We start from the raw sequence: 26381 nt of genomic DNA, 5'->3' as shown, positions 1-26381 counted from the left end.
CTAAGTGCTTTTGTGTGGCTCAAACTGAATACAGCGATTATAATACAATTGTAGGAAATTTATTTTTTATTATTATTTTTTGGGGCTTTTCCCTTTATTATAGTAACAGTGGATAGACATGAAAGGGGTAGAGAGATGGGGGATGACACGCAGCAAAGGGCAGCAGGTCGGATTCGAACCCGCGCCGCTGCAGGACTTAGCCAACATAGGGCAAATGCTCTTATTGGGTGAGCTAGAGGCTGCCTATTTTAAATTTTTTATATAGAAAACTGATAAGTGTTAACACACACTCCCACAAGAACAAGCAAATTCAATCTGTTGGACTCACCTCTGGCAGGTTGGCACAGTTGGATTTGACTTCATACTCTATGTAGGCTGCCTCCAGTCCTGCTTCTTTCCCCATCTGTGTGTAGCACAGGTCTCTGGTGGAGTTAATCCTGTGGTCCACGTCTTTAAGGTTAAACATGCAGAGGGCCGAGTCCTCACTGGGCCGAGTTGATGAAGCCAAATGAGTGGAGAAGACACCAAGAAGAACTTCTGAGCCTTGGCTCAATTTACCGTCCTTGGTGAGCCCAAGCTGAACAGCTTGCAAGAGGTTGTAAATTTTTCCTGCCCTGGAATGGCACGTCAAGGGCACTTCTACATAGGAGTAATAGGCCTGGTCGTCCAAACACACACGAGAGATGTAGGTGCGATACTCGCGTGACTGTGACTTTAGGTCCCGCCTGTAGAAAAGGAAGTATACATGCTGACGGTGGGCGAATGAGGCTACAAAATGATGGTCATATTCTGAGAGACGGCCAGCCACAGCCAACTTGGCAGTCTCTTCATAAGAAAAGATGGGTTCCTGGGCAAGGTTTCGTGTGGAAATAGGTGGGTGGCTGCTGGTGTAACCCCGCCCAACAAACAGAACTGGCTGCCTGTCAGGATGAGAGCGAACCACCAGTCCCACAGTGCTAACATTGGGGTGGTTAGCTGCTACGTATTGAGTATCCACCGGCCTCTCTGTAGAGAAAAGTACCACATTCACAGAATCCAGACTACGTTTCTGGCAGATTCCTTGGTTGACGCTCCCGCAGGTAATAAGTTCCATGGAATACGGGTCGACCAGCAGGAGCTTGTTGTGGTTGCTGGTGACCCTAGCCTGGGGGCAGTTGCTCTCAGTTACAGGAGGTAAACACTCCCGACTGTCTGTGACTGGTCCAGTGTCATCCTGAAGTTCAGGTTGGAGAAACTGATCCAACTGGAACAGGTGATCTCGGGCCCCGACATAGACCCGACTCACACTGGGATCAGGATGCAGGGCCAAGTGCTCAAACAGAGTGTCATTCCGGATAAAGGTGGGATAAAGACTGGAGGGGGAGGAGTTTGATCCTTGGACAACACCACTAGGTAATGAGGTGAAGGGCCAGCCGACGGCTAGCAGCAGGAGAGACAGCAGCGTTTGGACTGCTGAAAGACGACGCACCATCCCCTGAAGCATGGCAACAGAGCTGAGGTACAGAAGACAGGACAGGTTGTTAGAAAGAATGTCTGCGTTCACTGGAACAGGGGATCTCAAATGTTTTCATGTCACAGACCTCCAAACGGATATATTATGCCATGGATCCCCATATGATCACACATTTAGTTCCAGAAACCCTTTTTTTGTTTGTTAATTTAGTATTTATTAAAGTCGCCATTTCTTGCACCAAGCATTGGAAGCAGAAAGCATCTTTTGTAAAAGTATAAAAAGATCATCTGCATAAAGAAGGGCACTCACATTCTCCTTATCCCATCTCACTGCACATTCTAGTTGTTTAATAACATTAACCAAATCATTTATGTAAACTGCAAAAAGTGTTGGTGAGAGGAAATCACCCTGCTTAACCCCACTTGGAGTTGAGAACCACCCTTCATTAAATCATTTACCCTGACACAAGCTTCTGGATCTCCATAAATGTATTTGAACAGGTTATAAAATTGATCATTTACTCCAGTTTCAAGTAGTTTGTACACAGAGGTCAAATGCTTTCTGGAAGTCTATATAACAAACAAAAGTATGCAGGCCCTTTTTCAATGTATTTGAAATCACAGTACAGATTGTGTATAATATATGGTCAATGCAGGCCCTAAATCCATTTTGCTCTTCAGCCAACATATTTGTAATCTCAAAAAAGCTAGTTAGTCTTTCATTTAGTATAGAGGAGTATAGTTTGTATACTGTAATCAATAAACTAATTCCTCTATAATTTAGGGGTACTCTAGGATCTTCCTTGTGAGATTTTACTATAGGATTTAAAATTGATCTATACCAGAGGGTGGGCTTTTAAACAGGCCATGCAGAATCTGCAGCAGTTTCAGAGATCTTAAAATTTTGATAGGTATATCTTCAATGCCTATGGCTTTTCACAACTTTGCTTAATATAATGCATTTTGGACCTCTTCCATTGTAATTTCAGCATTTAGATCTTCGTTGCTATAGCTCTCTATTTGTGCCATGTTATCTTCAATGTCAACTTCATCAGCTCCTCACCATTGGTTTCCAGTGCTGTTTTACAGAGGCATGTCACCTCTTGACCTCCCAGCAGTTTGGGTTTAAAAACACATCCTTCTGGACACAACCTGTAACACAAAGGAAACAGAATACACATCAGTATACTCTATACCAGGGATTCTCAAAGTTTTGATGACCGAGAGCCAATTTAGGGAGCCAGCATAAAATAAAGGGCTGCACGGCAAAAATGCAACTGTGAGTTGTCCACCAAAATCACAAACTTTAACTAACAGAACTAGCATTGATGACAGATTGTGATTCCTGCAACACTCTCGGGATGCCACTAGTTGCCATGCATCTATAAGTTGTCATTCTTAACCTGACAGACGCTTCTTAGGGCAGTTTGACGCAGTAGCCGAGTAGTGTAATAAATGTAAGCTATTGAAATTAAAAAGTATTGATGATTAAAATATAACGCTTGCATTAAATGTCACATTAGGAAAAAATGGTTCTGAAGGCCGCACTTTGAGTATCTATGTTCTATAACACACACAATGTGATTTACAGCAGCAGATGCCAAGATGACAAACCTTACCCTAAAGGACATTAGCATAACCCTGCGTGTTTGCTACAAACATAGACTCTGACATTCAAACACCTTGTATATTTTTTGGCATCACTGCAGTCCATTAAGAGTAATGGGAAGCTTGTACCTATTGAAATTCCTGTCAGGCCTATGTCTTACTGGTTACATCCGTTTTTGGGTGTGAAAAGCCCTCAGCAGAGGCCAAGTCAAGTAGTGTCAGTCCAAGAGGGCTTTCAGTGCCACACACACACTCTGGCCCAGTATACAATCCTCCCTCATTGCTAAGATACAAGGTACAAAACCCTCCTGGCCAGAAAAACAAGTTGATGTGAGGTAAAAGAAGATGGCATGAGAACCTTGGTAGAGTTCCTTTGTTTGATCACTTGAATCCGTGGTTTCACGCTTACTTTGTGAAATATTGTAATATTTAGCAGTCAGTTATGAAACAAAATTCTCCTTTGCACTACATATACAGTAAATCCTACTCTTTCTATCCAACTCTCCTCCTCCATCGCCTCCCTACACACTCACACTTTATCACTGGCACAGAAGCAGGATTATCTCTTCCAGTGGGCTTATCCAAAGGGGAGGTTGGGAAAAAAAAGACAGACAGACTGAAAAAGACACTATTCACCCCACTGAACAGACCGATCCTCACCAAGTACACACACACACATACACACACTCTTTCACTGCCACACTAAAGGCATTAAAAGCTTGCTTTATAAGTGGCAATCTCCTATATGTGGGAATGAGGGTAACGGCCTGGCAAGAGGCCAAAGATTAAAAGATTACATTTAATAGAGCACAATAATTTTGATCATTGTTGTATATACTTTATACTACTACTATTATCAAAAAAGTGAATTAAATCAAAACTCCTCAGCAGGCTGATCTAGAATCTTGCTCCTTATGAGGTCATAAGGAGCAAGGTTACGTCCACTTCCTCTGCTTTGCCCGCCCAGAGAATTTGGCCCACCCATGAGAAATAGACATCATGGCTTTCAAACGAGCAAAGTGGCAGTTGGTCAAGGCCACACCCCCACACTCCACCCCCCCCAAAATAGCTACAGACACAGAAATGGCACATACTAAGGAAAGCTCATTGTGGGACTGGCTCTGGTGGCTGTAATTCTGAATTTTAAATTAATAAAGGCTGAATTTTGGGAAAAGACTTTAGATACAGCATTAGGGGACCACTAAGACCTATATAAAAGCATCCAAAGAGTACCACGTCATGCGACCTTTAACAAATACAGTGCTTCTCCTGTTCCCTCCTCTCGGAACAGTGTTCAATTTGAGCACAAGGTTGTCTTCTCCAATAACTCTCAACATTTGCAGGCTGTCACTCTACTCATCTAAGCGTAATAGGCCAATCAAGTCCTCATCCATTTTATTTGGCTATTTGCTGAAAGCTGCAAATCAAAGAACTACAACTACAAAAACTACAGTAAACTGGGCTGCCATCACTCCGAACCAATCTCATTTGGAAACACTTTCCCTTTCCTGCAGTGAATAATCCAATCAGGCTCAACTTGAGACACGTGAGAACAAAAGAATGGACTTTTGATTAAATTCTTCAACGTTAAAAAAAATCACATTTCGTCTACGAGTGGAAGTCTTTTTTTCTGGTGACTTCAGCAAGCCAAAAAGGTACCAGTTTGATGAGAGGAGAGATCAGGAAATGTTTGCTGTAATTGCTTTATCTAAATGTTCTTTTACTTCTAAGTAATGGTGTCCACCTTGTTCCAGCACTGTTTGCAGAAACGGTGATTTAACTCAGTTCACGTGATAGAGCAGGTATTCCAACAAAACACACATTTTGACAAATAGAACGTGGTATATGAAGGACGTACAAGAAATAATCCTGGTAAATTGGTCATGATGACACATTTTTGACGCAAGTGGCATTTTATAACTCAGGAAGCAAAGGCTGAATGAGAGCATCAGTCCAAGTATATTTTTTAATTCTAAAAATGTTCCGCTATGCAAATATCTTGGTCCCAATTCTTTGAAAAAGAAAGTTGTCATGTGTTTATGTAAACAAAGTAACTATCTGTTGATATATAGTTATCATGTTTTAAACTCTCAAATATCAATACTGGTGGGTCAGCCTTAGATAGATCAATAGATATGTTCACCAACCATGTTCCTTTCCTTGCCCTTGTCTTGACAGAATTCAGCTGGTAGCCACATATCCTTTCAGTCGTCCCAATGACTTATTGTTTCATGTTGAAGAAGGCAGGGCCATGTCACAGGAGGAAAGTTTCAACAGAGCTTTGAGGCTGGACCAGGCTTTGTTCCCAAAGGAGAGATTATATGTAAAAGCACTTCCAAACTAGTACTAATGTTTTGATAAGACAGAGGCCAGGTAGTTGTGTGACCTGAAGTAGACTGGACCAGCAGGGTAGAATCAATATACGACAAACCAAAGTCGACCAACCTCTACCCACCACAAATGGACTGGAGCTTGAGCTGCAGCCAAAAATACTCAACAAACAACCAAGCATTCCAGAGAGGCACATTCATTTGAGCCATCATCCGCTTCATTGAGTCCAGCCTTTCATTCATTTTCAATTCAACTATCCTATATTCTGGAGGAGGCCGAGAAGGGAGAACAGCAGGGAGGGGGACAGACATTCTGAAGTGAAAACGCTGGCAGAGTGACATTAGTGGACAGAAAAAAGGCTACAGAAAGACAATGGTGCATGGGGGAGAAAGGGGTGAGAGAGAGAAGGGAAGAAACGACGAGGGAAATGGCCACAAACAAGTGCTTGCAAGCCTCAGTGCTCACTGAGTACTGATGGAATGGGACTAATGATAATAAGCTCAAGAGAGAGAGAGAGAGAGAGAGAGAGAGAGAGAGAGAGAGAGAGAGAGAGAGAGAGAGAGAGAGAGACTCATTCAACACCCTCATTCACAGTATGAGGGAGAGCGGTAATAAACCATGTTTCTAATTAGTGACATGATTGTGAGCATAAAGAGACAAATGTGCATGAGCACACACACTCCTATAATGAGTAGTCCCTCCTCTGTACACTTTAAACAAATAAACACGCACACAGGGAAATAATGGGACTCAGCGAGGCCTTGAGTGAATGCAGCCATCTGCAATCAGTCACTGCCCTTACATCAACAAACAGTGTTTACAAAGGATGCTTTAGTGGCTAAGAGAGCCTACGGTGTTCAATTACACAAACACTGGCCGTCAGCATCCTCCTACTCCTTCACAACACAACTGTTACTGCTGTGATATATGAACTATGTAAACCATTGCAACACCGAGCAGGAAGGACACCAACTTTTGTCCCTCTGGATTCACAGAGACAGAACATATCAGACTATAGAAGCATAAGAATGGTTCTGGACTGAGCTAAGTACTGGTGTGATTTATTGTACCATAGTGTCAGGTTTGACAAGTTGTCAACACGTACAGGGGTACTCAATTAAAATTGAGTAGCAAAGTACAAGAAGCCTCTGGTTCCACAAGTATTTGTTTCTATTGTAATTTGAAAGTTTCTTTTAATGATATTCTTAAGGTTCCTCAACATAGAATAATGTAACAATGCTCTAGATTTATGTTTGGTATGGTGGATGGCCCTAAATAAAGCAATGCCCATAAGCCTCAACTGTCGTTGCTATGAAGTAGCCGGTCAGAGACCAATCAAAGCTGTAACAAAATTCAGAGCATTTTGTTGTTGAATGTATCCAAAACTGACCTAGAATGTGAAAGTGAATTTAGTAAAGGTGCTGAATGTTTTATCATTCTTCTACAAATTGTAATCTTTATAGATATATCTCATATATATAGCAGATCGTTGGCAAAGGTTTTACAGAAGTGTTATCTGCTCTAGTCAGCGCTTTATAGTTACTTTGAATAACAAGCAAACATTGCTTCTGGAGAGGTTTTAGCTGCACAGCTGTCACTTATAAAGTGTGAGATTTACATTTCTTATAAAAAGATCTAAGTGTGGAAATCAAAACCAATTGCTGGCCCATGGACTGTAAATCATTCTGAATGTATCTGCCTCACAAAATGTGATTTATGATAAAAGATTGTGAGTCAGTATTTTAAAGTTAGAGATAACTGTGCAGAAGTAGCAGTAGTTAAAGGGATACTTCACCTATTTAGCATTAAGCTTTGTATCAGTAGATACAGAGGGGGTTGGACTGTCGTCTTTCTCTGAAGATTGCTGAAGCAAAACGAGCGTCAGCCATCTTGAATCCTCGCTAAACAGTAGCTAAGTCTCTCAGCAGCTTTTACAACAATTATGTGCATTCAAACTACCGCACGTGTACCACCGGGATACATTGGTACAGATCGGAGAATATGCAGGACACTTTATTACAGACGGAATACTCAACACACTACGTGAGCTTCGCCCGCCTGATATGGAGACCAGTGGTGTTGCTTAAAGCCTCTGGCCGGTAAAGGGACATCTTCAGCAGGGAATGTTGAACAAGTGCCGGTGGAAAGATAACGCTAGCCGGCCACCTATTCCATCAATCCTGCTTACAAGTGTCCGCTCATTAGACAACAAACTGGACTACATCCAACTTCAACGAAACTCCCAACAAGTTCTGAGACTGCTGTGTTTTTGTTATAGTGGAAACACTGCTGAACAACAGTGTACCGGACTATCCAGCTACCAGGCTGGCTGCCGGTTAAGACTAGTGGAGGTGGACTGTGTTAACACGAACTGCCTGTTGCAGAAATGGGGTGCTTGTATCCAACTAACTGCTGGTGGAGTTTGTGACTGTTAAATGCCGACCATTATACTCTGTGTTTACAGCCCACCAAGCACTAATGCTAGTAGCTGTGTTAGCTGAACTTTACGGAGCATATAATGTGTGTGCACTAAATGTAGTTGTTTTTATATAATGCCGTTTTTATATATTTTAATTGTGTAACCACTTGAGCCACAGTGAAACGTTGTTTCGTGTATGGCTGAAATGACAATAAAACACACTTGAGTTGACTGTCTCACTGTCTGTCTGTCTGTAAACGGTAGGTGTGGCTTGGGAGTATACTCTAAAGCAGTGAAGCAAGTGCATTCTGGGATTTGGTGTCTTTCATCCACATGAGCCAAAAACACATTCTGTTTTTTCTCGGCCTAGCCACCAATTAAAAAAAAAAAAAAAAAAAAAAAAAAAAATCACATTTCTAAGTAGATATATTCATATTTCCAAATGTGAAATATCCCTTTAAGTCTGCCCCCTTGAGTTGGAGTGCCCAGCTGGCTGCCTGACAAGAAGTTATTTATAGAAAAACACCCAAAAATTGGCGACCATCTAAAAGAACACATTCCTCCTCGCCTGATGAATTTAAGAGAGAGCGGGCGAGGAGAAAGAATCATCACCCTGTGCTCTCTTCTGGAAAACATCAATCCAGAAATAAAGACTGAGCCCCTCAGTCTCCCTGAACAGGACCTTTTAAGGGATGAAGTCCCTCAATGACATGACAGTGGGCTTGTCTCAGTGGTCAGAGGAGAGCCACTCGTTGCTGCAGAGGAGCTGGGTGGGTAAAGGAAGTTCCCATGGTTGTTAAATTTTATGGCCCTCAAGAAACCTGGGGTGACAGAGGTTGAGCCTGGATATAAGACAGGACGGATATCCGGGTCCCAGGGATCACCTCATACGTTTGAGTAGGACTCTTTGACCAAAGTGTGCATATTGTCTCCTTTTTCCTCATCATGAATCAGTGTTGCTCTCTATGTTAAGGTTCTGTTCATTGGGCTGAGGTCACATGTGACAGCAGCCACAAAAGGACAATTCCTGCATTATTTGAGTTTTTTCCCGTTTTACATTTCACTTTTTTCATGTTGACTGACATTTTTTTTCATTTTTGCATAATCCAACATTTCACGCTCATCAACATTCATTTAAAACATAGCAATTAAGAAATGATTAAAGAAAATAAGTTAACATTATTTTTTGATATTCATACTCACGTTCAGCCAAGATAAGACAGGAGGTTGATCGCCTTTTTCAAAATGAAACTTTAAATAAAGGCTAAGCTAGACCTCTTTGATGACACTGGGATCTGCCTTCTGCCTCATCATTCAAGTCAGTAGACAAACCAAAACAAGAGGTTTCTACCTAGAGTCTAGAATCTGGGAAATAAAATATAACAATACAATTTAAAGACAATAACACTATCCCACTTACAATTTCAGACAGATAAGAAATGAGCAACAACTTCAATCACACTGCAATAGTCCTTTGTGTCATGCCACATGACAAAGGGGCATGTCTGTGGTGGAATGAAATGTTAAGGGGCATAAATGGGAGCAAGTAGCAAGTCATCAGGGCTATCATAAACAGTCACAGCTGCCAGACAGGAAGCTATTAAATCTGTAGAGTTTATCTGGATCGTAACTTAGATGCAGACAGGTGCGGCTGGCAGCACACACATCATAAAGTATCTAAAGCAATAACGTTTGAATGCACTCAAGCAGAGAAGCTATGGGATTATTTTTGTGACTTTAATTCCAAGCAAAATTATTATTATTATTATTATTATTATTATATGAGTATAAAAAAAAAAACACTAACTCAAGCAAAAAAAATTCACCTCAAAGGTAAAACTTAAAACTTGCAAACAAAACATTTGTGTAGCCGTAAACTATTGGTCTTTTATTTGTTTGATATTATGTCCTTTTGTTTACAGTTCCCTCTGCTTTGTTCTCAATGATCAGTCTGTGCTCTCTCCATCATGTTTGCAGTTTTGCTCCCAGCTTTCTTGTTTGCACTTCCAAAGTCCTTGCTTGCAATTCTGGCACAAATATCATGCGTGGGCGGGTCTTACAGGGGTGCGTCCCCATTGGCTAATGAGTTTTTGGAGTGCATTTGAGTGACAGCTCAGTGCCTGCCTGCACCTGTTGTTTCAATGCAGCTAACATTAGACTTTGGAAGACACACAAACCACTCCACAGCGGATTCCTACAAGAATAATAAAGTGTAAGTATTGATCATACATATTGTCTGTGATCTACGTTGCAAGCATGGTTACTAGACACTTTTTGTTTCGTTGTGTTAAGTTACTAGCTAGCTAGTAAAGCTGTGTAAGTTAGCATTTAACGTTAGCTAACTGCTAACGTTATCTAAAACAAATGCTAGCCAAGCCAAGTAACTTTGGCTTACGTTAGCTACGTTACTGAGCTAATTTGCCATGGGAATCATGTAGGTTTAGTGAGGGCTTACTCAATAGAGCTGGATTAATTATCGTCTTCTCTCTGTAGAACAACGAGACATTGTATGACCTGCAGGACCCGAGCAGAGCTACAATGCTGTCTCAGGTCAGTAACGTAGCTATATAGTCTATTATGACAAATTATTATCCAGCTAACTACGAATTGCTGTGGTTGCTATTGGTCTGATAATACACAATGCTAGGGTATTGGTTAAGTTGTACAATGTAGAAGCTGTGAATATAATTTATTCTATCTAGAGGTTGACACATACAGTACATATGTACTGTACATTGTTTTTTGTTTGATACTTGAGAAGTTTTGCTTGGAATTAAAGTCACAAAAATAATCCCATAAGAAGAAATAATGCTTCCGTGTTCAATTCTGGCCAGGGACATTGGTTGCATGCTTGTTTTTATTACTGAAAGAATACTTTTACTCTGTAAACAAAACGTTTTTGTCTCAGGGCATGAAATCTAGTGTTCAAAAAAAGGTAATCAAAAAATGGTATATCACTGAGAACACAAGTGAGTCATTTGTTCAGATTTTCTCCTTCACACCTGCTCTTTCAGGGGTCTCAGTCACCGAGCTTGTAGATAATTTTAATTGTAAAATTACAAAAATGATTGATGCCATTGCCCCCATTAAGGACAAAACTGTCTCTTTTAAAAATAAATCTCCATGGAGAAATGCCACATTGGTAAGAGCAGAAAAAAGGGAGTGTCGAAAAGCTGAACGTAGAGCACAGGTCCGGTGTTGTCACAGAGACCAAGCAATATAAATTCCATTATGACACAATTTCATATGATCTACCACAATAACCTGGAGGACATTATACAACAATTAAAAACGTCCTTCTGTTGCCTCGATATTTTACCAACAAATGTTTTAAAAAATGTTTTAAACTGTTTGGCTTCAGATCTCCTACATATTATAAACACATCTCTTCTTACAGGTATTTTCCCAGAGGCCCTAAAAACTGCAGTCATCAAGCCTCTTTTAAAAAAAGAACAATCTAGACACATCACTAATGAGCAACTATAGGCCGATATCAAACCTTCCATTTTTAAGTAAAATCATTGAAAAAGCGGTTTTTCGACAACTCACCCTTTTTTTTGTCAGTAAACAACAGTTTTGATGCTTTCCAATCAGGCTTCCGACCACACCACAGCACTGAGACGGCTCTTGTAAAAGTCTTTAATGACATCCACTTTAACACAGATAGTGGTAAAACCTCAGTCTTGGTGTTACTTGATCTTAGTGCGGCATTTGACACGGTCGACCATGACATACTACTAGATCGACTGAAAAACTGGGTTGGCCTTTCTGGATCAGTTCTTAAACTGGTTTGAATTATATCTAAAGAACAGAGACTACTTTGTGTCTATAGGCGATTATGTATCTGAGCGTAAAATTACAACATTTGGAGTTCCCCAAGGCTCAATTCTGGGACCTCTCCTGTTCAACATCTACATGCTTCCATTGGCTCAGATTATGGAAAACAACAAGATAAATCACCATAGCTATGCTGACGACACACAACTTTATATAACTTTAACGCCAGGGGACTATAGTCCAATACGAAAACTGACTAATTGCATTGAACAAATCAACAACTGGATGTGCCAAAATTTTCTTAAATTAAATGAAGAAAAAAACTGAGGTGGTTGTTTTTGGAACAAAAGAAGAGAAACTGAAAGTCAGTGCACAGTCAAACGGCCCTGTTAAAAACAACAGACAAAGCAAAAAATCTTGGTGTTGTCATGGACTCCGACCTGAATTTTAACAGTCACATTAAGACAATAACAAAATCAGCCTATTACCATTTTAAGAATATATCAAGGATTAGAGGACTTATGTCTCAGCAGAATTTGGAAAAATGTGTCCATGCTTTTATCTTTATTAGACTTGACTACTGTAACGGCGTCCTTACAGGTCTTCCTAAAAAACTAATTAGACAGCTGCAGCTGATTCAGAATTCTGCAGCCAGAGTTCTCTGAAAAAAAAAAGTGGATCACATCACTCCGGTTCTAAAGACTTTACATTGGCTTCCTGTGCCTCAAAGAATTGATTTCAAAATACTTATGCTGGTTTATAAATCCCTAAATGGATTAGGACCAAAATATATCTCAGATCTGTTAGTGCATTATGAACCACCCAGACCTCTCAGGTCGTCTGGAACAGGTCTGCTCGTGGTCCCCAGAGTCAGAACTAAACAGGGAGAAGCAGCGTTCAGTTTTTATGCTCCACATATCTGGAACAAAATACCAGAAAACTGCAGTTCCGCCCCAACTCTCAGCTCTTTTAAATCAAGGCTGAAGACCTTTCTTTTTGATGATGCTTTTCGTTAACTCTTTTACCAAACAGTGAATTTTATTCTTGTATTTTATTTTTGTACAAAATTTTAATACGGAATTGTAAATTTTATTATTTTTATTCTCATATTAACTGTTATACTGAACAATATTTTTATTTATGTATCTTATATGGTATTAAATTTGTATTCGTTAATATTTTTATTATTATTTTAATCCCTATTTTGCTCTTTGTTCTTTAATGATTGATGTTTTGTGTAAAGCACTTTGAGTTGCCTTGTGCTGAAATGTGCTATATAAATAAAATTGCCTTGCCTTTACAAATTAAATAAATATCAGACTGACTGACTTGTGATGTGCATTCTTCATAGAAAATCAGTTTTTAGAAATGACTCATGATATATTGTCTCTAGAAGTTTATCTATTATTTGTATTATTTTGTTTTTGTTAAAGAAGGAAAAGAAAATCGCAATACTCAATACTATCTACATGCAACACTTCTAGAATCGCAATAAATGAAAATCGCAATACAAATCAAATTGGCACCCATGTATTGTGAAAGAATCGGCAAAACAGAAGCTCCAGTCGGTTTGTCTCAGCTCAGTGTTATGAGCTGTAATCATGCTCATATTAACAGAGCAAAGTCACTGTCTAGCATTAACTTGCTGGGCAGAATGAAAAACATATGTGAGAGCCAATGTGAGTGTGCATGTATGTGCACACACTTTGTGTTGGTGCACATTTGTGTTATTGTGAGGCAATGCCTTAACAGGCAAATTATAGCTTGTGTTTTGACATGCTGATTATGGTGGGGAGAACTATGCACACATTATCAGAAAGAATGCAGAAACTGAGAGACAGAGAGGAAAAGTAAGGACAGGAACTATTTTTTTCCTATCTGCTCTTTTTTTATTACAAGTTAGACACCAGCAGCAGCAACGGTTCTATAGGCAGCTGGAAAAGGGAGATACCACTGCCTCGACATAGAGTTGGAAATTCAGAACTTAGGAGTGCACACTTGAATAACATGGTGAGCAGGAACTTTCTTGTACACCACATGCTAAGTTGCAATATATAATGGGTGAAAAGCACTGAAGCCAAAATATGATTACAAAAACATGAGACTAAATTATTCAGCAAGTCATCAATCAAAGTCCCTGATGCACATTTCTTTTCATATACACTGCCACTGTATTTCTGATTAGCCACACAGTTCTTATTAAACCTATTTGACCAAGCAGGCATGCACACAGGCATGCATGCACGAGGAGGACTATGGTTAACTGCTCCTCAGATCTCTGCAGGGTAAATCCAGACAGCTAGTTAGACTTTGTGTCCAACCTGAGTTTTCTGTTGCAAGACTAAAACAACTTTTAAACGTATACGTTCCACCAAAACAAGTTCCCTCCTGAGACTATTTTGCAGCGGCACGGTGGCTCTTTCCACCTTAGCGCTGCCCGTGACGATTGCGATTGGTTTAAAAAAATTCCAATAAACCATTGCACGTTTTTCTCCGTCCGCGAGACTAATGCAGCCCTAATTCACTGTCAATGCCTACCCGCATGTTAAAACAAAATTTGCTTGTTCTTGTTTCCTAACTGCGTCGCGAGTTATAGTAATGTTAGCTTAGCTGGGAGCTTCATGGAGACAGCTAAAGTTTATGTTAGCTGCCCTCCAGCTGTCAGAGTTAGCTTAGACTTCATATGTTACCTTATAATAGCTGTATTCTCAGTAACATGACAATCTGCAAGAAACAGGTTCCTTATAAATCCCTAAAATAGTAGCAACAGCACCGATTGGCTTAGTTATCAATGCTGTTAGCATTGTGGCTAACACTATTGTTACTGAGTTTATGACAAATCGTTTCGGCTGTGCTTTCTAACATGATGTCATTGTGCTAACCGAGCAACGTTAGCCTTTAAAACAGAGCCGCTTCAATACACTTGTTGGATAAGGTTTCATTACAGAGTTCTCTGTTGATTTGGGTTTGTCGCTGTGTGCTATTGGTAGAAAATTAATGTAAACAAAGTGGTGTGCAAGAAATGCAATGCGCCATGGCCTAGGTCCCCTTCAAGGCCAGGCCAATGTTGTAAGTCCCTCTAGTGGACAGAACGTGTAACAACAATCACATGCTTATAATGGCATTGACGATGCATAAGCATGAGTAGTGTAGTACATATTAATTACAGGCTGCATTTGAGCATTAAATATGTGAATATTATTCACATATTTAAAAAAAAAAAAATGAAATGTGAATATTATAGAGGAAGGATAGACAGGTCCTCTGTCAACTACTAACAAGATTAAAAGGCTTATTTAGCATTTTCTTTTTGTAGTAATTTTGAATGAAACGTGAGAGTGGGTATCACATGACCGAATGACACTTAGACAGGGGGCTCTGTATTGTACTAATGTATTTATCCTTTAAGAGATACCTAGCCAGAGGTATTTGTGCTTAGTCTGGAGGAGAAAGATTGTGGAAGCCAAAGATGTTGAAAAACAGAAAATCGGCGGCCTGTGGAGATATTAAGAAACATATCAACCCCAGTGGAACAGCGGCTGTGACGGGCCAAGATAGCACTGCTGCAAAACCCGGAGAAGATTTACAACAGGCTGGTGGTGCAACACAGGCGGACACTGTTAAAATATTTGCAGCACTGGAGGGGATTAAGGCCGATCTAGAGGGTCTGAAGGAAATTCGGTGCTCCATCGTTTTGATGGAGTCAAAACTCTTAGTCCTAATCACCAGAAGGGATGCAGTTTAGAATTGCGTGGAAAGTATCAAGGCCGCTGAGAAGTAAAGACGGGATAATCCAGCTGCGAGCAAGAGAATGGTGGATATGCTTTGGGAAAAAATTTAAGATTTAAAAATTAGGAGGGCTTAAATTGTATTTATTTGTATATATCCGGGAGGAAGGTTAGTTAAGGACTGGGATACACTCAATTTGCCCGGGACTCACTTGAACTGAATTGAAAAATCAGGGACAATTTTTTAAACCCAGTTAAACAGTTACATTTCCCATAAATTCTTCACAATAAAAGTCCTCCGTTATTTTTTCATTTGAAAGCTTTTATTATGAAGCAGTAAAATCTGAAAATGTTGGGTCTTCATCAGCATGACATGACTCCTATAAGAACATTAAACATTAATTGTAACATAAAATAAATAAATAAAACCCTAACACTACCCCTAACCCCAGATGCTGACGGACCCTGAGTACGGTTCATTTCCGGAGGGGTCTGAGTCCCTTTGGAGTGTTCACATATGCGCAAAAAATGCTGACTAATAGGTCCAAGTTCTTTTGGAGGGCTGAAACCGACCAAGTGTGAAAACACTGTAAGACGTAAGATCTCAGCAGTTAACGTGGTAAGTAAAATGATAACTAAAATTGTGAAGCCTAAACTCAAGTCCTGATTTTAAAATCATTGAGTACACCTGGTTCACACACACACGCGCCAGATCCTCCAGCCAGCCCTGGTTCACCTCCACCTGGGTTTCTCTGCGCCTCACCAGATAAAGTGCTGGTTCAGGGCTTGTATTTCAGCTGGTCTAACCTGCTATGAAGGCGCATTCCCTCTGTCTTATCGTTTGTTTGATGTGGTGTGCGACTGACTGAATAAAGCCAGAAGCTGCTCCATATTCATGACTAGTCACAGGAGAGGGTACCAGACACACACCCCTCAGGCCTTGACAGCTTGTTAATAATGCTACTTGGCCTTGCAGTACAGGATTTCATGCCATCAGCACAATGCTGACTCTGAGAATTGAACCAATAGTGCAGCTGCAAAATGAAGTGTGACTGGTTCAAGTTTCTTGGCAACAGAGATGGAGATCCCCAGTAACATCAACATTAAAACTTCACTTTCCTATCTCTTCCTGTGTGTGGGGATCTCAAGACCCAGTCGGCAGACATGCCAAACACCAAGCCAAACTCTCTCAATTCATTTTTAATAACGCTTACTTGCTCAGTGTTGTAGTCTTACTAAAACAGCTATCCCTTAGCTTAAAGGTCCCATGACATGGTGCTCTTTGGATGCTTTTATATAGACCTTAGTGATCCCCTAATACTGTATCTGAAGTCTCTTTCCTGAAATTCAGCCTTTGTGCAGAACAACAGCCACTAGAGCCAGTCCCACAGTGAGCTTTCCTTAGGATGTGCCATTTCTGTGTCTGAAGCTATTGAGGAGGAGAGTGGGAGGGGCAAGGTGGAGGGTGGGGGTGTGGCCTTGACCAACTGCCACTTTTCTCGTTTGAAAGCCATGATGTCTCTCTCTCATGGGTTGGCCAAATTCTCTGGGCGTGCAAAGCAGAGAAAGGGGAGGTAACCTTGCTTGTTATGACCTCATATCAAGCAGATTCCAAAACGGCTCATCTGAGCTTTCCTTTTCTCAAAGGCAGAGCAGGATACCCAGGGCTCGGTTTACACCTATCACCATTTATAGCCACTGGGGCACCATAGACAGGCTGGGGGAACTCATATTAATGTTAAAAAACCTCATAAAGTGAAATTTTCATGCCATGGGACCTTTAATTCCTGTTTGTTTCAGAGTCTGATGTTTTATGAGCTCCTCTAAGACCACTACGCCATATGTTTCCAAATTTGACATGAAGCCTCTCTGGATGCCCGTAACTATGAGATATAAAAGATGGCTGCAAAGATATGCCACTACAGACAAAAATCCGGAGCCGAATCTGGCCAGAATGTGACATAATCACCCAACATCAGTATACCAAACTAAACATACATATTGTAGATGGCACTATAGCGACTGCAGTTTGGGTCTGTATCTGCTGGTCAGTCAGTCCGACACTTTTGTCTAGACTGAAATATCTCAAAAACTATTGTATGGATTGCTATGAAATATATATTATATGATAAGCTCGGGCTGAGAGGGTTAATCATGAGGCAATATAAATTTGGCAATATTCTGACACCTTTATTTGTCAGGTATTTCATCGCTGAATTAGCGAGGATTAAAGGTCCCATGGCATGAAAATGTCACTTTATGAGGTTTTTTAACATTAATATGCGTTCCCCCAGCCTGCCTATGGTCCCCCAGTGGATTGAAATGGCGATAGGTGTAAACCGAGCCCTGGATATCCTGCTCTGCCTTTGAGAAAATGAAAGCTCAGATGGGCCGATCTGGAATCTTGCTTATGGCCTCATAAGGAGCAAGGTTACCTCCCCTTTCTCTGCTTTTCCCGCCCAGAGAATTTCACCCAACCATGAGAAAGAGACATCATGGCTTTTCAAAATGAGAAAAGTGGCAGTTGGTCAAGGCCACACCCCCACCCTCCACCTGGCCCCCCCCTCTCTCCGCCTCAATTGCTACAGACACAGAAATGGCACATACTAAGGAAAGCTCATTGTGGGACTAGCTCTAGTGGCTTGAATTCTGCACCAAGACTGAATTTCAGGAAAGAGACTTCAGATACAGTATTAGGGGACCACTAAGGTCTATATAAAAGCATCCAAAGAGCACCATGTCATGGGACCTTTAAGTATTTTTGGTATTATTGCTTCTCAGTAAACATCACTAAAAGTGAAAGGTGGAAATAAATCGGGCTGAATTGAACTGTTCAAAGCTTGATTTTTTTTAACACTTTCTATGAAAGCCATATCTATAATCATTATAAGCACATAAGGCTTTGTTAAACTCTTTAAAAGCTTGTCAAAAATGGCATTCTGTACAGTCCTAGAAATGAAGCAAAGGGGGCTTCATAACTGACATTCATTGTTTGTGGAGATAATAATTTTACATGCTAAAAACAGTATAGTGTAGTACTCTTTGAAAATGTGGAGACATTTCTAGACAAAGTATTCAACTAGACATTAAGTAGAAAGCAAGCCTTAATATCACAAATACACCAAAATGCAGGCACATAATACTGGGTGAAATAGAGTGCAAGAGAGTGAAGTCGAGAGAAAAGTAATCTTTTCTGTTCTATAACTCTTCCAACTAATTCTGTGCTTTAATTATCATGGTCTTTTTTTTTTATTTTGCTCTAAGGTAAGGACATTTCAGTTTGACAATTATCTAGCATTACCCAAGGTCATAAATGCTAAACAATATTGTATAAAACTGAGTTTTTTTCTATTTTAGATAGAACACTACACTGAAAGAGATCTCCAGACACCTGAGAATCTACTTTTATGATTCAGTATAGTGTGCATGGTAAGATGCAAGACACAAAAAGCTGACAGCTGAAAGATACTTGGAGACTCTGGTCTTCTGCACAGGTCATCAGTTCATGGCTGCACTTTGAAAACGATTACATTATCAATCAGTTCTTCAGTCAACAGAAAATGAATCTGTCCGTTAAGTAAAACCAACAGATATTTACTGATTTCAGCTTCTCAAATGGTTTGGTGTCATTGGTAACTGAATAGCTTTGAAGTTTTACAACTGTTGTTGCTATGCAGCAGTCACTCTGTTGTTGTCAGTTGATTGTGGCTTTTTATGGTCTAGCCTTAGTTCACAGTTAATAATTTCATTAAGGACAAAAAACTTAAGCATTGGAGAGAAAGAGATATCCATTCTCTTGGAGCAAAGACACCATAACTGGCATCACAGCACAAAACAAGCAATTATTGGAATTAGTAGTGGAATAGGGACAGCAGCCAGGCAGCCACAGGCAGACGGATGGATGTTATGAGAGATAGAGGAAGGGCAGGCTCACTCTCAGGGGAGAGGTGGACATTTTAGACAAGTTGCACAAAAAGAAAGAATATGAATATGGATATATATATATATAACCCCGATCCGACTTTTTCAGTCCCGATACCGATGCCAGGGCTTTGTGCATCTGTCGATACCGATCAGATACAGTTGCTGAATTAATAATAAACTGTATACCTTCCACCTTATACCTTCCTTCCACCATGTGGAAGAGACTAAAGCCACCAGACCTTCCTAACTAGGGCTGGTCCGAATAACATTTTTTGAGCTTTGAAGCTTCGGTAGTAATGAGCATCGAATATTCGAAGCTTCGGAACATATTATTATCTCTAATAAAGGCAGGAATCTCTATGTGTCTGTCTGTTTGTTTTCATTTTGATTATTTTGAGAACCTTTCATCCAAACAACTTCACAAGGGAGCAGACGCGTTCAGAATTAATAAACTTTTAACCTCTCAAGGACCACCCTCCCGTCAACGGGACACGTTGTGACTGGGGCGTCGCTGTAACCTTGATAAAACTTCCACTCATGAGCATTTTTATAACTTTAAAGCATTAAATCTTTAAAATATACAGCCATGTACACAACTGTTACAAAGTAACAGAAAATAAAACAATTCAGCCGTAATCTGCGCAGCCGAGAGTGCATGCATACCTGTTTTCGTTGTCCTTTCAGCAACAAAGTGGTATTTGGACCAAAACTTGATTTTCATAAATCCCCAAGAGTCCAAGGAAATGTAATATCCAAGCTTTATATTCCAAAACGATCTCTTCGCCTCACAATGTTGAAGTTTCTGGACGAATCACAACGGAAAAACGCGAAACAGTTTTCCATTTCCGCACTTGTTATCGCCGCTAGCTTCTCTGCCCAGCTCGCTAAATGCTCGAAGTGGGCGTCATGCTGATATATATGTCAATGGCGTCATCGTGTACCGACAGTATCTTCTTCTTCTTTGTAGTTTATTGGCAGTTGGCAAACCAACTTAAATGTGCATTACCGCCAGCAACTGGACTGGAGTGTGAATGACAGATAAATGCAGAAAATGAATAAACCAAAATAAAAAAAAATAAAAAATATTCGAATGTCAAATTTTCAATTTGAATACCAACCCACCAAACAAATATTCGAATATTCAAATATTTGGGTCCAGCCCTATTCCTAACTAAACATTACTTTCCTAACTAAGACAAAATAACATAGATGTAATGTATTTAATTCTTATTTATTTGTTGGCCACCTTTATATAGGTTTATAATGGCTTATTCTACGGTCAGGAGTACATAGAATATCACAAAAACATGTTAATGTCATCATATTTACTAGAAGCTTTTATTACTAAAGGGTTTGGCTCCAAGACATTATACAATAAGTTATAACTTTATATGAAGGAGAATCCATGAAACAGTTACAGAAGCTAAACTATTTTTATTGTGCAAAGTAGTGTTAGGTTGTAAAAAGTTAAACCATTGGTGATGTGTGATAAAAAATATACATTTAGTTAAATGAACACTGTAGCTAGAAAAGAACACTGAATCAATACCGATTGCATCACACCACACTTAATTAGCATTTGTCTGGCTCACACCTTCTCAAGCTTCTAAAGAATCATCAGGTCATATCTGTCATTTAGCATACTGAAGGAGACTCATTGTCCCCTCAGGAAAGGTAACGGTTGTCTCTGCTTTTTGGGGAGCCACTCCATGCTAGGCCAGACTTGATTAGAACAAAGAAAATGTGTATCTCTGTAAACTTGAATAGAATTGGCACTACCATGATAAACAACCTTTGTCTGGGAACTGAGTAAATCTGAAATCAGGGGTGTGTCTTTAACCTGGGACAGTTTCCATTCAAGGAAACACCCACAATTCCAAAGGAATATAATTTCGAACCTGAGAATGATTCAGGATTGATTGATGTAATTCCTAAAGATGAGGCATGTCATTTCAGTCCACTGTCAGCTGCAGTGTATCATTTGTTTTTGTCATGTCGTTTTCATCATGCTGTTTTATTAAACCTTTTGCTTAACTTTCAATTGGAACCAATCCTCTCCTTCCTCCTCAGAAATCAAACGAACACATCTTTTAGTATTGCTTAACAGTAGTAAAATAAACTCAAATCGAATGAATAGCCCACACATACAAGCAACTTTAACATTGTTTCCCTTTCAAAACAAAACAGTTGTAAGCTAGCTAGTTGTATAAACACTACCTTGGCCAGAGGTAAGTTAGGTTGTAGTGTGGTTGTAGTGGGCGACTGAACATAGCTCCGCTGTTGCTGTTTGAATAATGTTAGTAGGTTGGCGGACATATTTCAGCGAGGCAAGACATCTTAAATCCAGTGTTTTAATCATTGCTCTGAACCCGTCTTTCTCAACGGTCTGTAGCGGGACCGTAGGTGGATTGCGTTCATAACGTTGCTCCGCTGCACGCTTGAAGTGACATGTCTTTAACGTTAGCACAGTAACGTTAGCACGATAACGTTAGCACGGCCGAGTAACGTTACGGTAACGTTAGAGCGACGGGCAACAACAGTGGCTAAATTATGTCCGATTTTTTAGAAACAAAAAACTTCGGAACAACAGACAGTTGTTCTGGTGTATCTCAGGTCTTTCTTCATCCTCTAGCTAACTTTCTTCTCGGTTCTTGAATGTGTTTTCAATATCGGATATCCAATCCTAATATCGGATCGGTGCACCCCTAACATAAACACAATTTGTCATTTTGGGACTGTCAACTTTGATTACCGTGGAGGACTTCCAGCCCGCGAACATGTGAGAACGCTTACTAAAGGCAGCTACACACTGGACCGATAAGTGGCCGTTGGACAGTCTGGCGAGGTTGGTGACTCAAGTCTGTTCGGTGTGTGCCACGCGGTCGTCCGTCTGAGGGGCTGTCGGAATGAGCGTGACTAGAGTCTCTCAAAATCTGACGAAAATCTTTTAAACTGACCTTTGTTGATCTGAAATGAAGACTGATTCAGCAACTGCATGGCCTTTTTCTCGCTTAAAATGTTTTCAGAAACATGTTTCAGTGAACTATTTTAGTACAATATGATATTGTATTCTGAACAAGTCACCATGACAGTCTGTCTTTGAATTTCCGAGAAAACAAACCCACATGACGCGTTCGTCCAATCAGCTGCCGGTTTAAATTTTTTGGGCAACAATACAGATTAGCGCCGCCTGCTGTTATGGAGACGTATTACGTCTTGTCTCTTTGGTGTGTTCTGAGGCACTTTTTGGACCAACTCGGGGATGCGACTGATCATTTTGACTGGCTTTTCTGCCGACGGTTGGCTGTCTGGTTGGTGTAGCACCCTTAGGCCTATGTGGAATTTGCCCTACAGACCATCAGTAAACTAAGCTAATAAATCAAAATGGAGGACACTAGCTTGTCGGAAGAAATGTGTAAATATGTGCACAGACATGATAAAGAAAAACTTTCAGGATCTGGAAACAATGAGCTGTGCTGATATGAGACAGAGCTCAGTAAAGAATTAGCCTCCTCATTGAAACATTGAACCTACTTACATGGTACTCACCTACAAACACTTATGCACACAATAAACCCACTCTCTATTTCTCTCTAGAAACCAGTCCCATAATCCTCTTTTCTTACAACACTGCTCTTTTTCTGAGCAGCTGTTGAAGTGTTAACTTCTACAACTTGAGGATAATATTAAAGGCAGTGTTTCTGAAGTAAGGAATAGAGGTGATTTTGAAAAGCATGGATAGCATGCTCTTGGGGAGCACACACACACACACACCGACACACACACACAGGCTCCTTTCTGTGCCTGCTTGGGCAATAACAAGGGCAGTGCAGAGAGAGTGAAGGGTAAATGTTAGTGTGACTGCTGTGTTGTCTGGTCCTCTCTGAATGCGGCATGTGTATAAAACACACAGCTACACAAAGAGCCTCTTTGTGGTCCCATGCTGCTTTTCCATAGTGTTGCCTTAATTAAACATTAGGGTGTGTGTTGTTTATGGAGCCAGGCTTATTGCATAACATATAAAAGGTGAGCATGAAGTCGTAAAACAGTTTGAGGGCCACTGCTGGGGCACTTTTCACCAGACTGCAAAAGTGCGTGCAGTAAAAACTAAATGAGCTTCTCCAACAACACAATCAGAATAAAAAAATCATTATCCTAAAGAAGTTGGAAACCAGAAGAGCTGCCAGCCACTCCACAGTATTGACAAGCCTTGCAACCATAAAGAGCCCCGGGCGTTCCCACAGCTGTGAGTTAGATGATGGGATGATACTGTACATACTAGGTTGATAACCTTGACAAACATGGAATCAGGCACTCACACAGTCGGAATCCCTGGAGGGTTAAACCAACTATACCCAATTATTTGTGAACAAATCTGTTCATCAAAAAAATAACTACTTGCTCTTGCCACTGATTCTCTCTAAAAGTCTGTTTCCCAGAAGGCTGAACAAAGAAATATGATACGGTCACGATGAAACCCTTCGATAGCCGTTAAAGGTGTAGTAAGCGATGTTAATCCAATACACTTTTTGTCAAATTCAGCAAATATCTCCTCACGGTCACTCAGCTCTCCATTTTCTGTGTGCGCTGAAAATATCTGGTGTTCCTACACCGCCCTGGTTGTGTAAATGCAAAACAAATGGAATGGTGCGCTCGAGCCAAACAACACTATTCCAGCCAATCAGCGTAGGCGGTGCGTGAAAGCAAGCGATGGGGGCGGGGGGAGGCAGCGGCCGGGGTCAGGAGTTATCAACAAGAAGAGTTTGCAGAGAAACAGCAAAAGAGGAAAAGGACTGAAGAATACAAATTAAAAATAAAAACTGTATAATCAGAAAAGGAGCAGGATGTTGTATTTGTTTGGAAGTTGAGTTCAATGATCTTCTTGCAGCATCGCTTACTTCACCTTTAACAAGCAATACTTTTGCATCTTCTAGAAAATACACAAGAAGCTGCTTACAATCATTCAAACGTTTTTTTTTTTCATTAAACAAACCAACGTCCATCAAACATCCACTTAGGGCACGACTTGGGGACAATCTCTATATTAAACATTCCTGTTGACCTCCACAGCTGGCCACCTCACTTCATCAGGCTTTGTTAAATGTCATTGATTTCTCTTGGACAAACCCTTGTCTGCTGCTGCTGCTTTACCCCAGCTTTAGTCCTGCAGGCTGGGTGAAGTAAACAGTCCAACAGCCAATTATGGAGCTCAGGAGAGGGATTTTAAGAGCTGCTTACAATGCAAATGTGGCTAATATTTCTGGATATGTCATCAGGGACGGAAGACTGTGTGTGTGTGTGTGTGAGAGAGAGAGAGAGAGAGAGAGAGAGAGAGAGAGAGAGAGAGAGAGAGAGAGAGTGTGTGTGTGTGTGTGTGTGTGTGTGTGTGTGTGTGTGTGTGTGTGTGTGTGTCACACCATGTTTCACATAATCTAATGTAACAACATGACAACTGCAGCGAGTTACCTTTCAGTGCAATACAGGCTAAGAACCATGACACTGTCTGATGCTATAAGTAATCTCTCACAACAAACCTGCTCTGCCACAGTAGACCACCCTGAAGGTAGACTTGCCATCGTGGTTTGGGCCACCCTTGGTGAGCGCACCCGTATGACGACGCTGCCGGCTGGAGCAAAGCATGCTGGTCTGACAGAACTGACATAGAGATGTAAATTAAAAATGAAAAATAGGTAAGTTCTCTATGAAGGTAAATATGGTGCAAAACGTGAGAGCTTGTAGAATACAATGTGGGAACTTGCATAACAAAAAATTTGAATTTGTATGTTAAAATTTGCACTTGTAAAATTAAAATTTGCACTTGTAAAATTAAAATTTGCACTTGCACAACAAAAATAAAACACTAGAGCTTGTAGAAAAAATATTCACAAATGTGTAGATTGATATTTGCATGAACACAATGACAGCTGCAAACTTGTAATGCAACATTTACTCGTGTATTTTTTTTTTTTTTACTCAGGTTCATTTTCCATCACAACCACAATTCAGTGATTACAACCTCTCGAATCTGTCCCTGTATGCGCTCTCTCGCATCACAAAGTGGCGAATCTGTGCCTCGACTTTTGCAACACTTGTTGCAATACATTTGGTGCTAAACTAATTTGTACCTGTGGACTTATGGTGTGTCTCAAATCGCGCACTTCTGTACTTATACTAACTATTTGAGTACACTCAAAATGTCACTCGTCGAAGTGTGGTAAATGCAGTGCACTACAAGTACCCGGATGGTGCACTCATAACGGTGAAAAAGTTGAGTGTGGATCAATGGACACTTTCCACACTCAACTGTCGCCATCTTGGCTACGTTGTGGAAGGGGCGGAGCTAACAAAAGGTGAAAAACTTTCGATAATGGCGGCCGAATACGCGACAGTGAGACCCAAATGTAAGTTCAACATTAGTCTTTTTGCTATACTTGTTTAACATATACGCAACCTGTTTATGTATGTGTGGTTAATTTTGCAGTCAGTGATGATTTTTTTACCGTGGATTATAACGTTTATTTGCATCGTAATTTGACGTGCTTTTAAGCTAGTTTTAGCTAACCTTAGCTAGCTAACAGCGGTGAAGTTACCGGTATTTCTAGCTATGCTCTTTGGTTTAACCACTGGCAAATCAGTTATAACCTAGCTAACGTTACATGTGTTGTGGTATACGGTTGTTGTTTTTAAACATCGTCCTCACTGCAGACGATTTTAGCGTTAGATGTGTGATCTGGTAAATATACATTAAGCTGCCAACGTTAGTAGTAATGTTACAGTACGTTAATGTTACAAGTTTGCAGCTGTCATTGTGTTCATGCAAATATCAATCTACACATTTGTGAATATTTTTTCTACAAGTGCAAATTTCAATTTACAAGTTCAGATTTTTTTTACAAGCTCTTGTGTTTTTTGTCTTTTTGTGACTTCAAATTCAGATCACGTGTGAATATTTTTTACAAGATAGATGATAGAAGATATCACTGTCTCTCTCACCTCGCCTGTTTTACAAGTAAGGTTTACAATGTGCTGAAGGACACGTGCATTAGAGATGCAGAGGAAAGGAGGGAATGATAAGAGGACGAGAGAGGAGTAACGCCTCCTCTTCATCACCCATCCTTTAAGCCACACGTCTGTCAGTCTCC

The 26381-nt window shown here is 40.4% G+C and overlaps 1 protein-coding gene across 1 annotated transcript in view; it reads right to left on the bottom strand.

Annotated features, from left to right (window-relative positions):
• plxnb1b (plexin b1b) overlaps window positions 1-26381 on the bottom strand; it is a 184043-nt gene that overhangs the window by 56360 nt on the left and 101302 nt on the right. Inside the window, 2 exon segments of the mRNA XM_028576526.1 lie at window positions 329-1493; window positions 2516-2604. Coding sequence (XP_028432327.1) covers window positions 329-1483 — 1155 coding nt within the window. The 5' untranslated portion in view covers window positions 1484-1493; window positions 2516-2604.

This window comes from Perca flavescens, chromosome 4, assembly GCF_004354835.1.
Source record: "Perca flavescens isolate YP-PL-M2 chromosome 4, PFLA_1.0, whole genome shotgun sequence".
NCBI classification, from domain to species: Eukaryota; Metazoa; Chordata; class Actinopteri; order Perciformes; family Percidae; genus Perca; species Perca flavescens.
The sequence above is the reverse complement of the archived record's forward strand: the minus strand, read 5'-3'. Positions and strand labels throughout refer to the sequence as shown.